Below are 20,753 nucleotides of genomic sequence, written 5' to 3'. Positions count from 1 at the left end.
TGGGGTAGCTTTAAAATTTATGCATATAAATATTTCAAATAAAACAAACTAATGCCACATTTCTGTTTTAGAATTTTTCCATAATTATTTTTATCACTTCTGAACTTTTTAAAAAGTTTTTCTTTTGTAAAAACAGAGTAATAATCTTTCCTCTGCATTCATTTGTTCATGTATTTCATTCATCAAATATCTATTGATGTGTCTGCTATATGCTTGGCTCTGTGCTAGGTGCTATGACTTATTAAGAGATGATAACAATACACAACAATATAGGTATTACAATGGTCTTTGGGAACCCAAATGAGGGAGTGTTAAATTCTGCTAAGAGGAAGTCAGAGGAGGTTACATTATAAGTAAGAAATTCTTTAGAGGGACTTCCCAGGTGGGCTGGTGGTAAAAAATCTGCCTTCCAATGCAGGGGATGCAGGTTCGATCCCTGGTCAGGGAACTAAGATCCCACATGCCGCAGGGAAGCTAAACCCGTGCATCTCAACTAGAGAGCTCGCATGCCGCACACTACAGAGCCCATGTGCTCTGGAGTTTGCACGCCACAGCTACAGGGAGAAAACCTGCATGCCACAATTAGAGAGAAGCCCACATGCCTCAACGAAGAGCCTGTGCACCACAACAAAAAGATGCCACATGCCGTGACGAAGATCCCGCATGCCACAACGGAGACACAACTCAGCCAAAAATATAAATAAATAAATAAATAAAATATTTTTTAAATGCTTTAGATTAAAGCAAGAGGTTACATGATGAACAAGAAATTCTCTAGTTAAAAAAAGAGTGCCATGTTTGTTATTCTAACCTGACTGGAGTAAAGAATGCTTTGAATAGAATGGCTAGACATAAGAGCAAAAAATTTTAGTAGGACCAGGTTGGAAAGGGTTTAATGTCATGATGGAGCGATTATAATTTATCCTGTAGGCAGTGGGGATACAGTGCTAATAAGAAGGTGGGAAGGTGATATGTAAAGATCTGTGTTTTATAAAGGCAAAACTGCTGATGGTGTAAGCAGTGGATACTAGAGGCCTGAAAACCAATTTAGAGGAAGTTACAATGTTCTAAGAGCGAAATCGTGGGAACCTTATTGAATATGGTGACAATGTGAATATAAAGTAAGAGAAGAGTCAAAGATATTTCAAAAGTAAAACCAGTCTTCAAAGGACGATTGTATGGATCTAATAAAAAAATAGATGGAACACTATTTGTCAAACATAAACTCTATGGATTAAGCCTTTTGTATCTTTCTTATTTCTTTAAAGATTTGTAGATTTTTAAAGTTTAGTATAACAAGCCCTAGTAGTATTGATGACATTGCCACATTCAAGATATTTTACTAATTTAACCTTTCATGCTTGAAGGTTAAATTGTCAAAATTTTTAGTGACTGTATTAGTGATTATATCTTTTTCAGGGAAATATATAATATATACAAATGTGTAATTATAACTTTTAACATTATTTTGTGTTAACTGTTAATTCATATGTTATTATGTCATCTTTTAAATAGTTTAGATGCATAATTTAGTAACATCTCGTATTTTGTGACATTTTTCTTGGGATTTCCACTGGAAAACTTAGTACTTTGTAAAACAGTAATTTAAAAAGCAAAATGCTGAACAGTATAACACATGAAAAATCTAATGTCATTTAATATTCTGCATGTATACATTCAAAAGGTCAGTTCATGCTTTAAAATTTTTGTTATATACCAGCTCACCAAGCAGTTTTTAATATCTGGTTGATGGTGATAACTGATGAGAATTACTGACATTCTAACCAATTTACATCTCCTTTATATAGCTTCAGAACTTCCATTAATTCCCATATGATAAAAGGTACATGTAAAACTGTCTCTTTTAGGCTGATAGAATTTGTTGAGCAAAAAATAGGTGACAATTTTTTTTCTAAGCAACAATTGAACTGGTTGACCCAGTAACTATTTTTATTATTTCTTTCTTCAGGTTTGTAAGTAGATTTGTATATCTGTTAAATTACACTTGTAAACTCAGAATACCTTAATTTCAAAAGAATGCATTGAAATTAAATTAAATTTAAATCTAGGGTGGCAGGATAAACAATTAATAGGACTAGTACTTTCTTATGTTTTTGAACTAAAAATTTAAATATCTTTAAAATTGATTAGTTTCATATTATGTTTGAAAAGAATGTGTATTCTACTCTGTTGACTGCTATTCTCAAATTATATTCTTCAGATCAAGTTTTTTAAACGTTTTGTTCACAAATCATAATATATAATAGTATTTTTCTATCAATTTTTGAATTATACAAGTTCAGAATGCTACCTCTTCTTGATATATTGAACCACTATCATAGTAATTCTCTTTAACTCTTATAATGTTTTTCCTATTTTTCTGGTATGAATAAATCTGTATCGGCTTTTATTTAGTTACTATTTGTAAGATATATTCTATTTCATACTTTCAACATTTAAATCAATTTTTATAGGTGTATCTTATAAAGAGCCTATAGCTGGATTTTGTTTGATCTTTAGCTGGAACATTTAGTCTATTTACATTAATCTGGTTTACTATATTATTATATGTTATGTTTTGTATTTTTTCTACTTTTTTTTTTACTTCTTTCTTGTCGTCTTTTGGACTATTTTCTCTAATATATTGCTCTCTTAGTTTACAGGTTATATATCTTTTCTACTTTTTAGTGTTATCCTAGATATTTTATTGTACATACATAGATAACCAAAGTTAAACAATATATTTGCCTACCTGGCAGATAATTCAAGAAGCTTAAGACTTTATACCCAACTTCAACTGTTTTTTTAATGATATTTTTATTTTTTTTTTTAATTTTTCAACATCTTTATTGGAGTATAATTGCTTTAAAATGGTGTGTTAGTTTCTGGTGTATAACAAAGTGAATCAACTATACATACACATACATCCCCACATCTCCTCCCTCTTGCGTCTCCCTCCCACCCTCCCTATCCCACCCATCTAGGTGGTCACAAAGCACTGAGCTGATCTCCCTTTGCTATGAGGCTACTTCCCACTAGCTATTTTACATTTGGTAGTATATATAAGTCCATGCCACTCTCTCACTTCGTCCCAGCTTACCCTTCCCCATCCCCATGTCCTCAAGTCCATTCTCTACATCTACGTCTTTATTCCTGTCCTGCCCCTAGGTTCTTCAGAACTATGTTTTGTTGTTTTTTTTTTTTAGATTCCATATATATGTGTTAACATACGGTATTTGTTTTTCCCTTTTTGACTTACTTCATGCTGTATGACAGTCTCTAGTCCATCTACCTCACTACAAATAACTCAATTTAGTTTCTTTTTATGGCTGAGTAATATTCCATTGTATATATGTGCCACATCTTCTTTGTCCATTCTTCTGTCAACGGACACTTAGGTTGCTTCCATGTCCTGGCTATTGTAAATAGAGCTGCAACGAACATTCCTTCAACACTTTTGATTTGAACAATGTATTGGGTAATTAGCACACACTTTCCTGGTTGAGCTCTGCTTGCTCAATTAAGTAATATTCCTTTAACTGTAACTGAACTAAATGAAATGAACATTAAAACATGACTGCTTTGGTTTCCTTTGATCTACCCAATAACTTGATATGAAAAGAAATAGTTGTTACCTGGTTTAGAAATCTAAACTCTGTTTGTTCACTAATAACTAGAATGATAAAGCAACCAACTCTCCTAGGAAATAGGCTGCCAGAGAAATTCTATAGTTCTTTCAACTCTTTGAAGTCACCACACTCATACTTCTATTTTCTTACCTTTTTTCTTCCTTTCTCTTCTATCTCCTTTCTACAAGCTTATCAGAAATCCACTTCTGAAGAGATGTAATTTAATGCAGATACGTCAAACTTTTGACTTCTCTGATTATGAATGCTTAAGACAGGAGTCTGTTGAACTTGAATTAATCAGTTAACAATCTTTGGATTGCAACTGATGGAAAACCCAGTTCAAACTGGCTAAGGCCAAAAACGGGGAATTTATGGTGCCCATAACTGTTTCAATCACAGCTTGTTACAAGGAACTTGAAAGGGTGTCATCAGGACCCAGTAATACATATATATATATGTGTACTTATTGTAATATATATGGTACATATATTCTGAAAGATCTGATGCACTGAAACTGATATGATAATGATATATGTGTGTGTATGTGTGTATGCTCCATTTTTCATACAGCCTCTCTCTTTATTGTCACAAAATGACTACACCTGTTCTCTACCTTATGATCTCTTAAGATCAGGTCTAGTAGAAAGAAACAGGTATCTCTTTATCAGAAGACCGAGACAAGATTCTTATTGCATTTTGTTATCTCTTTTTGGTAATCTGCCTATCTATGGGCAGGACATGGAATGTCCTGACTATGGTTAGGACAGTGGAATGCTTTGATTAGTTAAGCTCTAAGTCACATACTATTGATAGCTTCTGGAATTGAGTTGAATCAACTTCACCAGAACCATATGGACTTACACTTCGGAAAGTTTGTTACTTCCCAGAGAGATATTAGAAAAATTATTGGCTAAAGAGGAATTGAAGGGTTACTGAAGGGCAAAAGTAAAATTTCTACCACATGGAAGTGAAGATATTACCCCCTTTTCTATAACTCATAGAGCCACCACACCTTTGTTTCTAATATTTCTGATTTCCTTTTTTGCTTTTTAAAATGATTGTTGAGTCTTTTAATAGTTTTCTTATCATAGAAAACATATCTTGGACAAAGACATGATCGTATGACATGGAAAAAAAATACATCTGTCCAATTGTTGATTACTGTTTTATAAGTCATGGGTAAATATACACATAGAAACTATAATTCACATCTTACTAATTTCATTGAATTGGAGATCTGGAAAGGACTCTGATGTTATCTAGACCAATATATGAATCTTCACAATGTTTTGAATAAGTGGTAGTGTACTTGAGAGGTTTGCAAACTACAGCTCATGGGCCAAATCTGACCTGCCGCCAATTTCTATAAATACAGTTTTATTGAAAGCCATCCATGCCTGTTTGTTTATATATTGTCTGTGGCTATTTTACACTACAACAGCCAGAGTTGAGTTGTTATGACAAAGGCCTTATGGCCCACAAAGTCTGACATATTTACTATCTGAACCTTTACAGAAAAACTTGCTAATCTCTAGCCTAGTCACTGCTTAAGTTTCCTTTAGTGACAAAAATTCTTGCTGAGAGAGAACCATTTTCAAAAAGCTCAAAATAATAATTATTATTTTTAAAAACCCAAAGAAACAGAGTAGTACTTCCATGTGTCATCCATTTTACTTATGTCTAATGTCATTATCTCACTTAGGAACCTATTCTAGTTAAAACACAAAATTCTGGATTAATACCTAAATTGCACCAAAATTAGACTAGCTTTTTTCTTGCCCCAAAGGTATTTCTTGCTTAATAGTTAAGTTTTAAAATATCCACAATCTTTTCTTCCCTAGCAGCTCCATAATTATATAATGATTTTCTGTGAATACACTTAGCTTTTTAATGACAAGATGAAATTTAAAATGTCAAAGATATCCTTCAGAAGTGCATGATTCAATCAATTGTATTTGTGAAAAAAGAAAAAGCTTTTCTTATAACCAATTGACTAAAGATATGACTGTCATCCCTCAGTTTCACTAAAAAGCATACTATAATGATGAGTTATAATTTACTCATGGTGATTTTAGCTATTTGAATTGTAAATAATACTTAAGTTTTTTTGTTTTAAGGTTATGTAATACTCTAACATGTTACTACTGCTATAAATCTTCTCTATACTTCATCCTTTTAGAATGTATAAGGTATCTACATTTATTTTTGAGTTAAAGTTATTTTACATTAATTTTTTATCAAAATTTTGTGACGGCCTATAGGAAATGGATTACATTATAATGTATATTGCAATATACTTTGATGTCTTCTGCTATATTTTTCTCAGTCATTAATTTATCAAAGCTTATATCACAGTGTGTCTTACTATTCATTTTTTTCACAATTTTTTTCATCTTTCATTAATCAAACAGTTTTTGAGACCCTACTATATGCTGTTTTCTCCTCTGTCCTTCTGTTCTTATTGCTGAACTTACATCATTTTACTTGATAGTTACTAGACCAGCACTATGCAATAGAAATATGATGTGAAACACAAATGGGAGCCATATTTGTAATTTAAAATGTTCTACCAGCCACATTTAAATAAGTATGAAGAAACAAGTGAAATTAATTTTGATAATATATTTTATTTAACCTGATACATTCAAAATATTAGCATTTCAACATGTGATCAATATAAAAAATTATTAATGTGGTATTTCACATTCTTTTTTCATATTAAGTCTTTGAAATTCAGCTGGTATTTTAGACTAACTACACATCTCTAGACCATGGTTCTTACTTGAACTCTATTTGAATTTTAAGTATTTTTGATAGTTACTCTCCCAAATCAGCCTTTTTAACAGTTCGGTAAGTTTTCTGTTTTCTTACATTATAGAGAAGTGTAATCTTGCTTGAATGACCTAAGTTTGGGTGTTCTTCTTCTATAAAGTCATAGCGCAAACAGTGCAAATTTGTCTCATCAATTTAATAGGATGGATAAAAATCCATAAACTAAATTATTATTTGCTTATCTTTGCCAGTCTTAGTATAAGATTGATAAAGATTTAAGTACCACATATTATTCACCTCCAGGAATGGTTTTTAATATAAGGAGTTATGGAACGTCTATAACCTAAATTTTATGTCAGTTTTATTATTTAATTGATTGAGGTTGGAGATGTGTTAAGTAATATTTATTGCATGCTGTGGTTCAGATAGTTAATTTCAATCTAGGGGATAATAATTCTAATTAATTTTCATAATATTATACTCTTTCTCTTCTAGATTTAGTTTTGAGTTCACCACCATTTATTTAAGTGGGTATATTTATGTACATTTTTATGTCTATCAAAAATGATTTCAGCAACTTTAATATTTTAAATATAGCAGTAATAGAAATAAAATGCCTAAATTTGAACTCATAGCCTAAATCTATCCTCAGGAATGATCTCATGCCAATAAAATTTATTTCATGATTATTTATTTGACGGCAATAGCCATGCTAGATCACCATTTTATGATATTAAGTTGTCATGCCAGATACATGAAAAAGAGACAGCGCTCTCATGGAAGATATGAATGTGACAACCATTAGAACGAATAGAGGGGGTCCTTAACTAGGATTGTAAGCAGAATATATAGAGAAAATTAAGATAATGGAGAGCAGGTAAGAGTACAGGACTTCCCAGATTTATATCTTGACAGTTCTTTTACACTTTTAGAATACTATTGAAGGTGATTTGTTTTCCTCCTAACCACATAAGCTGTTTAGAAACATCTGGGATTCCTTGAGTTTTTCTTAACGATTTGAGAAGCCCTAGAAGTTCGCTGTATCAGAGCCTCTGTTAAAGTATAGACGTAGAAATAAATACTAAGATATAATATTCACTGGTACAAGATCTTTAGTATGATTTTTCAAATATACATAAGGTAATTTTCAAATTGAATTAAATGTCCATTCACATATTTTTCATAGCCATGATTCCTTCTGCTCTCCCTACAGCGGCAGAGTGGTAATTTAGCTGTATTGCTCTCTTTGCATTGGCTTACAGTGTGCCGTTCTTACCATTTTCCACCTATATTGACTGCTCCTTCTCAGCATGGTTCCCTTTTCTCAGTTCCCACCCCCACACCATTTCAGTGTTGGTGAACTCCAGAATTCCCTTCCTATGTATTTACAGATTTAATAAATTTGGCCAGTCATAAAAGAGAGTATTTCAAAACAAGATAGACCAGCAAAAGGTTTTAATAACTTTTGAATGTTTTAATGTATCAGTAATTTGTTACTTTTCAGTAAATATGACATGACGTTTTATCTTTTTAGAATTCAAACCTGATTCATCAGAAAGTGTTGCCTCCTAATGATCGACAAGGATCTCCAATATTATCGTTCATCGTTCTTGAACAATTTAATGCCATTCGCTTAGTACAAAGTGTTCATCAGTCTCTTGCCGCTCTCAGCAAAGTCATCAGAGGAGCCACCTTATTGAGTTCAGAAGTACAGAAATTGGCAAGTGCTTTATTAAACCAAAAGGTGAGCCAATACTATATATATATGTGGGTTTTTTTTTCATTAATATAAGTGGCTCTTCCATCAGGTATACATTTGTCAGGAGTCTTACAGTTTACTGTAAACCGTAACTATAACAGAAAACCCAATTTAAAGTAGCTTAAGCCATATAGGAATTAATTGGCTGTTGTAACTGAAGTATCCAAGGGTAGCTAGCATTAAGTGAGCTTAGCAGGAGCTTAAAATTGTCATTAGGATCTCAGCTTGTGTTATTTATCTACCTCTCTAGTCATTGTGTGTGTGTGTGTGTGTGTGTGTACATCCTCCGTATTAATTTCACTTTTGGGTGGGTCCTCTACACGTGGTGGTATCCCAGCAGTCCGAGTCTTATATCCTCTGAGTTCTAAGTCCAACAGAAAGAACACCTGTTTCCTGGCAACTCAAGCAAAAAATCTTGGGCTTAGCTTTGATTCATACAAAATGGCTTGTGTTTTATGCCTAGTCCCATACTAGTTCTGTGGGTAGGGTATGCAAATCTCTCATTGGCTAGGGCTTTAGCCAAATGCCTAACCCAGGAGCTGGGGATAGATTCAGCTCCATCTGTAACACATTTACTACAAGTAAGGGAAGAATGGTTACCGAGTAGAAAAATCATAAGCAGAGAAAAAGGAAATCAACACATCTCTTGCTGAGTAATTGGACCATTGTAAATAACATTAAAATCCATGTTATTTCAGATCCATTGGATAGAAACAAAAAATTTGGAGCATCTTATATAGATTCACTTTAGCTTTTTGGAGAAAAAAACTTTGTAGAACTTGGCATCGGGAAAAGATTTCACTAGAGCTCTATAGGAATTTAGAAAGAAAAGTGGGGGTTTTTTTGTTGGTTTTTTTTTTTTCCCTGTTGTTTACCCTCAATATAGAGAAATCTATGGTAGTCAACCTAAAAGTCTTCTCTATTTGAAGATAAGAGGTAGGCTTCCTAGAACTTCCTATATCTTACTCCCTAACATAAAAAATATTTCTCTTTTAATTCAGTCTGCTATAAGAAATTAACATAGAATGGATGGCTTAAACAACAAGTATTTATTTCTCACAATTCTGGAGTCTAAGAAGTCTAAAATCAAGTTGCTATTAGATCTGGTGTATGGTGAGACCTGCTTCCTGTTTTGCTGATGGCTGTCTTCTTTCTGTGTCCTCACATAGTAGAGAGGAATGAGAGAAAAAGCAAACTCTCTCCTGTCTCTTCTTATGAGGGCACTAATTCCATCATGAAGCCTCCACCCTTATAACCTAATTAATTCCCCAAAGCCTCATCTCCAGATATCATCACATCAGGGTTTAGGGTTTCAACATATGAATTTTGGGGGGACAGAAACTTTCAGTCTGTTGTAATATTTTTTTTCACATATACAAAAAGACCTATTCCAGCAAGCTTATGTTCCTTTTTCCTTTACCCTGGAAAAGAATCTCAGCTTTGCATTATTTCTTTATGTATAGATTTTTATCTCTATTTATCAACTGTGATTATCAGAATACTGTAGTATTATATTGTACTATAAACTATAATTTGTTTATAATTTGAAGTAGATATATTATCAGTCATGAGAGCTTCATGGCACAGTGAAGGAACCAGTGGGACAGGGTTCTAAGAAGTTTAAAATTACATTAATTAACTGATTTAATCACCACATTAACACTACAAGAGGGTGCTGTGTTATCCCATTTTACCGTGAGGAACCTAAGGCAGAGGGACATTATATAACTTAACCAGAGTCACACAATGAATAGTTTACAAAGTCAGGATTTGAATCTAGGCAGGTCTGATTGTCATCATAAATGTAAATGTTTTAAATTTATTTATGAAAAGATAAATATTCATGAGAGTGTATTTCTTTAAAATCCAACTACATGCTGTATAGGGGCAAAATGTATGGTATAGACCAATTATAGTTTCATTAAGTGTAAGAGAAGAATAACGATGATGTAAGAACATGACTTGTGTAGAAGAGAACAGTAAGTCCAGTGGGACTGGTATACAAAGAACTGTAGTAAAATTAAGGTTACATCAGATTTTGAAGTCTTTAAAGCCAAAGAGAAGAGCTTGGATTAAATGCTATAGGCAATAAGAATGTTTTCATGTAGATATAATATAATAAAATAGCTAGGAATGTGGCTTCCAGAATAGGTCTGCCTCTTTCATTCTATTCTACCACTTAGTAGCTGTGTGACCTTGGGTAGGTCACTTAAACCTCTCAATACGTTACCTTTCCCATTTGTCAAATGAGAGTAATAAAGGGACCTACATCATGGGATTGTTATGAAAGTTAAATTATATCATGAGTAAAGTGCTTGACACATAGGAAGTACCCTCTAAATGTTAGTTGTTTTTGTCACTGTTACTTTAAGAGAATTTCATTGTGTGAAAAACAGCTTTTGGAGCATTCATCTGATAAAATTGTGCAAAATGAGTTTATAGAAGTAGGGATACCTTGTACGTTACTATTTATTCATCTCAGTTAGAGGTGGTTAAGGAATAGAATAGGGTAGTTCAAGAGGGTTCTATGTAATATTAATGAAAAATATGGAAGGTAATGGCAAACATGGTTTCTTGTTTTGCTTCTACTGTTAACCATCTGGGTAATCTTTGGCATAAACACTTGAAAAAAATGAATAAATTATTTTATATGATTGTAATATAATGTAGCTTACAATAGATCTTATTAACAGATAACAAAGAACTAAATGGGTTTTATTATATGAAACATTTTCCTTGAATAAGACCAAAGAATGGTATTTTAGAAAAGGGTCATAGATTTTTAATTCTTTATAACATTTCTTCCTTTTCCCTTGGCCCATTAAGATCTGCTAAGTATTTCCTATTTGGTATAGCAACAGGACCTGATGACTTATTTCTTAAAAATATGTTTATGTAAGATGTATGCAATCTCATTGTTAATTTATTAAATTAAGTATTCTACATTACACTTTGATTTAAGAAATATAGCCTCTGAAATTTCACTGTTTTTGAAATATTTGTATAATTTGCATGAAAGTGAATTTGTTAAAATTCTTTCAAAGGATAAAATGTGTTTTACAAAGCATATTTAAATTTTATCACAGATAGTGGCTTTGGAAATATTTCAGGGTGTTTGGTGAAACTCAAATGAGACTCGGCTGACTTTCACTAGGATAAGATCAGTAAAATGATTTTGACATTTACTTTCTAATGAGCTTTACCAAAAATTTGAATCTAGTACTATCCCATTTATTTCAGGATAAAAGTTTAATGTTTTATTACATTTGAATGTGACAAGTTTTGAATTATGTGATATGATTTAATGTAATTTAGGAAATAGTTCAGTATTTGACATTTTCTTTACTGTATCTGAAATGATTGGACTAAGAATTTTCCTAAAGAGAATTATGACTTTTATTTCCTTGACACTTTTCTGGTGATCTACTGAAACTTTTTTTGTAAAAAGTTAAAATATTTATAATTTGTTTGTTAAGGACAATGATATTGTAGAATATTGTTATTTTTCTTTTACATATTAGAACAAAGGCTTTAAATCATGATTTAAAAGATATGCCAAAATTGAAAAGATAGAACACTAAATTACCTCATCTTTCTTGATGAATAATCACTAAGGGTATTACCACTTTGTAGAAATCAATAGATTGTGTTGCTTTAAAAAAATTATTTTAATAGTACCGCTTTAAACCCAATGTAAGTATTTCCTATATATTTCACTTTATCCTAATGTACTGGGTAGTAACACTAAATGGCTTTTTAATTTTTTAAATCAGGGAGTCACTCAACAATACAGCACAATTGCTAATGGATCCTGACTCTTTAAAATAAGTTTCCAAACAACTGGTGTTTAACCTTGTTCATATCACTGACAGTTTTGAAAATTGAAGGAAAAAGATGTGCTCTCTTAAAATATATATATACACACACATAAAACTTTATTATATAACTTCAGGATATGTAAGAGTTAAGATCTCCTCTGCTAGAAAGGTTTTTCCTTTCACTCCTTTCTCTGCCATGGTCTTCTTTATAGCAGTGTCTCTCAAAGCATGGTCTCAAGACCAATAGTAGTATCAGTAGTATCACCTGAGAACTTCGTAAAATTATGAATTCTCAGGCCCCACCTCAGACTGTTTGATCTTAAACTCTGTGTTGCCCTGCAATCTGTTTTTTATCCATCCCTTGAGGTGGGTCTGATGCATGCTAAGGTTTGAGAAATGCTGTTCTGTAGTCAGAAGTCTCATAAAAATGTCAGTAGCACCTGCTTCCTCATCTTGTGCCATCCCCACTCCACTTCGTAACCACCTGTGCCACCTCCGTCATTGCTTTTCCAGTCTTTGGGAGAAAAGAAAAGATAAAATTGTTCTTATAAAATGGTTGGAGACCCCATCTTTTCTTAAAGGCCCCCCTTTTAAAATTTACCTACCTTCATAGAAATAAGTTCTTAGAAAAGTCATACCCAAACTATTTTACCAAATGATAATTATTAATGTTGAATAATTAGCATTTTTCCATTAGAATAAAGTAGTAGCTTATGTTTTATGTATAACATTTTACCAGTTATAGTGCACTTGTGTGGCCCTTATCTAATTTTCTACTCTCATCACCTTCCTTTTACTTAGATTAGAAAACTGAAGCTGAAAGGAGTTGGTATTCTGGTAAAGTGTCAAAGCCCGTACTGCAGTCCTGATGTTGTGTTTCCTAGTTCAGTATTCTTTGCACTTCATCTCTCATTGAATATTTTGTTAATTTGATCATGAAGCTAGATGGTAGTCTTTGTAACAAGAGGCAGATATCAGCTTTATGAAGACTGAACTCCACATACTCATCTCCACAGGCCTACTAAATACTAGGATGGAATTGCCCCACCTCCTCATCTCTAGCTTTACTTACAATCAAAATTTGATTATGTATACTTGTAAATGGAAATCAGTTTTTATTGATCTATGTAAGAACAAAGGGGCCTGCAAATACCCAGAGTCTCTAGTATCTTGGAATTCTGCTCCAGTATCCCTAACTTATAACCATCATTTGCCATGATAAGAGAATATATTTAGGTGAACTTAGATGAAATGTACAAATTCCTTGAAAGATAGAAACTACCAAAGCTCATTCAAGAAGAAATAGGTAACCCATAGCCTATATCTATTAAGGAAGTTGAATTTGTTATTAAAAACCTTCCCACAAAGAGAGCTCCTAGAATCCACTGGTGAAATCTAACAAGTATTTATTGAAGAAATAATACCAAATCTGTAAACTATTTCAGAAAATAGAAGAGGCAGGAATACTTCCCTGCTTTTTCTGTGAAACCAGCATTGCCTGATAATAAAAACTAACAAATACATCATAATAAAAGAAATCTACAGACTAATTTCCTTCATGAATATAGACACTAAAATTCTTACCAATATATTAACAAATTGAATCAAAAAAAGTATAAAAATGGATAACCAAGTGTGGTTTATCTTAAGAATACAAGTTTGAGTTAATAAAAAAATCGATGTTATTTACCATTTTAATAACTAATTTTAAAAATCATGATTATCTTTATAGAGACAGAAAAAGGATTTGACAAAATTCAGCATCCAGTCATGACAAAACCTTTCACTAAATTGGAATTTGAGGTGAACCTTCTTAACCAGATAAAGGTCACCTGTGAAAAACCTATAGCTAACATAAGAGTAAAAGACTGTTTTCCCCCTAAGATTGGTAATAAAACATTGAGGTCACCAATTCTTTTCAGCATTATACTGAAGGTCCTAGCTAGCACAACAAGTTAAGAAAAAGAAATAAAAGCCATACAAACTGGAAACGAAGAAGGAAACCTGTCTTTTTTGTAGAGGATATGATGAACTATTCACAACATCTTAAGAAATATAAAAGCTCTAAGGCTAGTAAGAGAGTTTAAGTTTAGCAAGCTTTTGGTAAATACATTAAAAATTATGTATATCCTGGAAACAAACTATTTAGTATTGAAATGTAAAAGTACCATTTGTAATAATAGCAGAAAGATGATATATCGGGATTAAATTGACAAAAGGTGTGTAAAACTTTTGTACATACTGAAAACTACAAAACATTGATGAGTGAAATTTAAAAAGACCTAAATAAATGGAAAGATGCACTGAAAGTTGTACTGCATTCACAGATCAGGAGACCCATTATTACTGTTAAGATGTTAGTCTTTTCCAGATTGATCCTGAGATTCAACACAGTCCCAATAAAAAACCCCTGTAGAATTTTTTTGTAGTGATTGAGAATTTGATTCGAATAAAATGCAAAAGACCTAGTGTAGCCTAAACAATTTTGAAAAAGAAGAGTAAAATGGAAGATCTTACTCTTCATGATTTCAAGACTTATTAAGATATTATAATCAAAGCAATGTGGTAATGGTATAAAGATAGATATATAGCTCAATAGAACAGAATAAAGAGTTCAGAAATAGATCCACAGATATATGATCAATTCATTTTCGCCAAATATACTGGGGCAATTAAATGGAGAAAGGGAAATTTCTTTAACAAATGGTAGTAGAACAATTAAATAGCCAAAAACCTAATAATAATAATAGTAATACATACATCTGTAACTCCAAACATATATAAAAATTATCCCCAAATTGATCACACTGTTATGAAAATTCAAAGTAAGCCACAGACTAGGGGAAAAGATTTGCAAGACATACCTCTAACCAAGGAATATATATCTAGAAATATTAAAAAGAAATCAATTCAAAAATGCAAAGACAAGCATCCCAATTTTAAAAATGAGAAAAAAGATTTGAATAGACACTTTATCAGGAAAATATACATATATTTAATTATACCAACATGACATTGGCCTAATGAATTTATCACAGAAAACAATGCAGAAAGAATCCGTAAATTCTTAAAATCTCAGAGAATGTAAAAACATATATTCGACATGTGTTCAACATGTTGAACATTATTTTGAAATAAATTTCACAGAAGTAAATATACATTTAATCTGTTTTTATTAGATTTTATTAGATGGAAAAATTTATAGATTATCATTTTACATGCTGAACATATTTGATGATTAACTTATCATCTTTCCCAAAGCTTCATAATAAGTATTTTTAATGCTTCTAGTTGTATGTGTATGCTATGCTGAGGATGCTATGAATCTGTTACATATTGGAAAGACAGATATTAAATAATACTTGTTTAAAATGTACATACATTTTTAATAGAATTTATGATTCTCCACCAGTAACCATTTTCAATCATCAGATCCTTTCTCCAGGTGCCTTTAAAATTATTTTGGTATGCTGTACTAATCACAACAGCAATGTGTTTTACCAGTTATCCAGTTTGTTTATTTCCTTGCTTGACTCTTTAATTTTTTTGGTAATTCTGGGTTAATTTAGTTAAATTTTTGTGTTAATGTGGTCATGATTCAATCCCTAAATTGACCTCTTGCCTTCAAATTGTTATGTAAATTTGAATTTTTTTAAATAACTATAGTGACCTTCAAATTTATCACCCAAACTATAGTTTTTTTTTTGTTTTTTGTTTTTTTTTTGTGGTATGCGGGCCTCCCTCCGCTGTGGCCTCTCCCGTTGCGGAGCACAGGCTCCAGACGCGCAGGCCCAGCGGCCATGGCCCACGGGCCCAGCCGCTCCGCGGCATGTGGGATCCTCCCAGACCGGGGCGCGAACCCGGTTCCCCTGCATCGGCAGGCGGACGCGCAAACACTGCGCCACCAGGGAAGCCCCAAACTATAGTTTTAAGAGTGAAAGGGACTCCTACCTGGATGGAACTCTGGGACAATAGGGATCATTAGGCAAATTGGATGTATGGACAACTTATTTATAACTCTATTTTTTCAAAATGTGCAAGAATGGAGGAGGAGTTGGGATTTTTTTTAAAAAATTAGTAATTGGATGATATAATAAATAATATTCAGCAAACATTAATTGACCATCTACCATGGACTCTCTATACCATGCCAGGCCCTAGAGATAGGAAAAATACATAGTACATGGTCTCTGTATTCAATGAGCTCAAAGTGGGTAACAAAAATATTATCAAGCACACAGTGCTGGCATAGACTCAAGAAGGAGACTAGTTTCTTCTTTTCCTTTCTCACATTTTTCCAATGAAGTTTTGTAATTGTGGCAATATACATATATCATAAAATTTATCATTTTAACCATTTTAAGTGTACAGTTCAGTAATGTTAAGTACATTCACACTGTTGTGCAACCAATCTCCAGAACTCTTTCCATTTTACAAAACTGAAACGCTACCCATTTAAACAACTTCCCATTTCCCCACCACCTAGCCCCCAGCAACCACCATTCTACTTTCTATCTCTATGAATTTGACTACTCTAGGTACCTTATATAAGTGGAATCAAGCAGCATTTGTCTTTTGGTGACGGCTTTGTATCACTAAGCATAATATCCTCAAGGTTCATCCATATTGTAGCATGTGTCAGTATTTCCCTTTTTTTTCAGTGCTGAATAATTTTCCATTGTATGTATATGCAGATGGTCCCCGACTTAAGGTGGTTTCTACTCTATGATGACGCAAAAGTGATATGTATTCAGTAGAAACCATACTTTGAATTTTGAAGTTTGATCTTTTCCCTGGCTAGTGATATGTGGTACCTTATGCTCAAAATGCTGGGCAACACAGACAGCTGCAGCTCTCAGTCAGCCACTCAGTCATCAGGGTGAACAACTGATACACTGCAACCATTCTGTTTCTGTACAGCCATTCTGTTTTTCACTTTCAGCGCAGTATTCCATAAATTACTTGAGATATTGTACACTTTATTATAAAATAGTATTTGTGTTAGATGATTTTGCCCAACCATAGGCTAATGTAAGTGTTCTAGGCACGTTTAAAATAGGCTAGCCTACGTTATGATGTTTGGTGGTTTAGGTGTGTTAAATGTATTTTTGACTTGAAATATTTTCAACTTCCAATGGGTTTAACCATCTGCACGTGGCCCCACTGTAAGTCGAGGAAGGTCTGTATCAGATTTTGTTTATCCATTCATCCATCAATGGATTGCTTCTACCTTTCCAAACTTTTTATAACTTAGTGTAATCTCTTCATAAGTATTTTATAATTTTTTAATGGAAAACAGACGTTACATGTTCTGAGAAAGCAAATAATATGAGTCTCTTTAAAGGGAAGACACAAAATAAAGATTTTTTTAACAGGATTCATATTTTAAAAGAAAATAATTCAGTTAAATAAATCTCTTGGATCTGAAAGTCCTTAGTTTGTTCTGGTGCTGTTTTATAGATTGTTTCTCTGTACTGTTAAGAAAATTGAAATCTTTGGCTCTAAGTAAAGGTCTTAGTAAGATTAAATCAGAAAGCATTCTAACTTTTATCACAAATTATCTTCTGAGTTGTACTTTCTCTTCCAAATAGAAGAGAGGCTATTCTATTAGATCCTCTCTATATAGTAAGGGCTCTATTATTAGAGTGTTTTACTCTGCAGCTATCTTTATCCTTCTGAAATATAACTCTCTAATCATGTATACGTGTGTAAAATGGATTTTAGCTAATTTAATTAATTGTACAAATTTGTAAGTTATGGCTAGTATAAGAGTTAGTGATAATTTGTAAACTGTCCATATGGGTTAATCACTTCATGTGAAATTGAAATTACAATGAACTATATATTTTTTTCCTTTTTTCCTTTCTCCTTGTCTTTAAAAAAAATGGAAACTGAATTCTGTTTTCCCACCTACAGTGAAATCCCAGTGCAACTTCCAGTGCTTGAAATAAATAGCAATTTCCATGCCGTCTCCCTGTGTCAGACACTGCAATAAGCTTGAGTCAAATGAAAGTCGATTCATTTCGAAAAACTATAATCCAGTGTTGGCTTAACTTCAGCAGTGTGCAGATACTGGATTACCAGTGTCACACTCATGTGTGAGGATCAGCACGTCATTTTTATTAGTAGGATAGTGGTGTTTGTCAGTAGTATAGATAATTATGTTATTAAATGAAAAGGGAAAAGAGTTACTAACTGTGGTCCTTTTTTTTAAAGTTCATATAGTAAACATATTAAGGGTGCGGAGTGGAACTTAAAACATCCAAGATTATGTACTAGAATATTTACTTGTGCAGGTCACTTAACCTTTTTCTACCTTGGTTTCTAAATGTTCGAAATGCGAGTAATAACTGTATCCATCTCAGAGGGTTGATGTGAAGTCTAAAGGGTTAATGCAGGTGAAATGCTGAGAACAGTGCCTGCACATGTAAGTGCTGCACAGTTTTTCTACAGTACCTTCCTAATTCACCTCTCTGACTACGGTTTCATTACCCTAATGCTTGTTCTCCCTATTTCTACTAGGATAATCTTTCTAAAATCCAAATACGATTGTGTCACTTCCCTAGTTAAAGTGTAATTTAGTTTTGTTTTTTTTTGTTTTTTTTTTTTGTGGTATGCGGACCTCCCCCTGCTGCGGCCTCTCCCGTTGCGGAGCACAGGCTCCGGACACGCAGGCCCAGCGGCCATGGCCCACGGGCCCAGCCGCTGCGCGGCACGTGGGATCCTCCCAGACCGGGGCGCGAACCCGGTTCCCCTGCATCGGCAGGCGGACGCGCAACCACTGCGCGACCAGGGAAGCCCCTGTAATTTAGTTTTATCATTGCTTTCCAGATTAAGCTCCTCAGTATAAACATTCAAAAGCTTCATGGTCTGACCATCAGCCCAGTTGTCTCATGTCTTTTTTATTAATGCCCCTTCCTTTTCTTACTGTCTTTCTTTACTGTAAGCTGTTTATCTTTTGAGACTCACCTCAAGCATTATCTCCACCAGAAAGCCTTTCCTGACTCTTGTCCTTAGGCACAGTTTGAATTTGGTGTACCTTACATCTGTGTTTCACGAGCACAGTGCTTGTCATTATCAGGGAACTTACTGTACTGTCTGTAGCTGTCTTCTTTTATTATTTATTTCCCCCTCTAGTGCAAACTTCTGTGAACAGGGATTGTGTTATATAACTTTGTATCCACAGGACCTAACAAATGATTGACAAATAGCAGCTATTTAACAGGTGATTGCAGAGTTGTCAATTAATTAATTGATGCTTGAAAAAGAGTGAATTAGGAAATCTGCTTGTATCCTGTTTTGCTTTTATGACATCTTTCATGAAAAGCATGGGATAACAAAAAGTTTACATTTAGAGTTAGACCTGGGTTCAAGTTCTCTACCATTTAGATTTTAAAAAAAAGTTAAATAAAACCTACTCTAAGCCTCAGTTTCCCCATAATTATAACTTTAATTCCCAACACATAATTGTCATGTTGCATCTTCACGAAACTAGCAGCAACCTTCTGCAAAAAATATGTGCTTGATTGCAGGTACTCCCCCTTCATCAAAATCACACATATACTGACCTTCCCTCCTCCCTCTTTGGAGCTGTTTCTCAGAACTATCTGAAATGCTGTCTCCCGGGCTATAGTCCACATTTTGCCCCAAGTAAAACTTAATGCACAACTCTCGCATTGTACATTTTTCTTCAGTTGACAAATCTCGAATGGTGTGATATAGAAATTACATTATAGAAATGTAAAATACGTTGGAGGCAGAATTAATGCTGACAGACTCTAGAATTAGGTTACCTGGGTTCACATCCTGGGCTTGCCATTTACCAGCTCTGTGATTTTGGATATGCTGTTCTCTTTGTGTCTCCATCTTCTCCTCTGTGAAATGGAAATTACAATAGTACCTGCTTCCGGTACATATCCAGCGCTCAGCACAGTTACTAACATATAAACGTTAGCTTAAAAAGTCCCCTCCAGTTCTGTCTACACTTGTCAAAATTCAACACAACTTTCAAAGCTTAACAGATACTTCCTTTACTAAGATTTCTTTGATTAAATCATTGTTTTCCTCTTAGCTCCAGAAACATGCTATATAAGTCATTCTTTTTTTTTTTTAACATCTTTATTGGAGTATAACTGTTTTACAATAGTGTGTTAGTTTCTCCTTTACAACAAAGTGAATCAGTTATACATATACATATGTTCCCATACCTCTTCCCTCTTGCGTCTCCCTCCCTCCCACCCTCCCTATCCCACCCCTCTCATGGTCACAAAGCACAGAGGTGATCTCCCTGTGCTATGCGGCAGCTTCCCACTAGCTATCTAATTTACATTTGGTAGTGCATATATGTCCCTGCCACTCTCTCACTTCGTCACAGCTTACCCTTCCCCCTCCCCATGTCCTCAAGTCCATGCTCTAGTAGGTCTGTGTTTTATTCCCATCCTACCACTAATCTCTTCATGACATTTTTTTTCTTAGATTCCATATATATGTGTTAGCATACAGTATTTGTTTTTCTCCTTCTGACTTACTTCACTCTGTATGACAGACTCCAGGTCTATCCACCTCATTACAAATAACTCAGTTTCATTTCTTTTTATGGCTGAGTAATATTCCATTGTATATATGTGCCACATCTTCTTTATCCATTCATCTGTTGATGGACACTTAGGTTGCTTCCATGTCCTGCCTATTGTAAATAGAGCTGCAATGAACAGATGAATGGATAAAGAAGATGTGGCACATATATACAATGGAATATTACTCAGCCATAAAAAG

At 33.6% G+C, this 20,753-nt stretch overlaps 1 protein-coding gene across 1 annotated transcript in view; it reads left to right on the top strand.

Moving 5' to 3' along the window:
• Positions 1 to 20,753, top strand: part of DYNC2H1 (dynein cytoplasmic 2 heavy chain 1) — a 387,388-nt gene that overhangs the window by 288,044 nt on the left and 78,591 nt on the right. The window contains exon 84 of the mRNA XM_024115318.3: positions 7,936 to 8,145. Coding sequence (XP_023971086.1) covers positions 7,936 to 8,145 — 210 coding nt within the window. The remainder of the gene's footprint in view (positions 1 to 7,935; positions 8,146 to 20,753) is intronic.

The sequence above is a fragment of the Physeter macrocephalus genome, chromosome 16 (genome assembly GCF_002837175.3).
Source record: "Physeter macrocephalus isolate SW-GA chromosome 16, ASM283717v5, whole genome shotgun sequence".
NCBI lineage: Eukaryota > Metazoa > Chordata > Mammalia > Artiodactyla > Physeteridae > Physeter > Physeter macrocephalus.
Note: the sequence above shows the minus strand (reverse complement) of the source record. Positions and strands in the feature narration are given on the sequence as shown.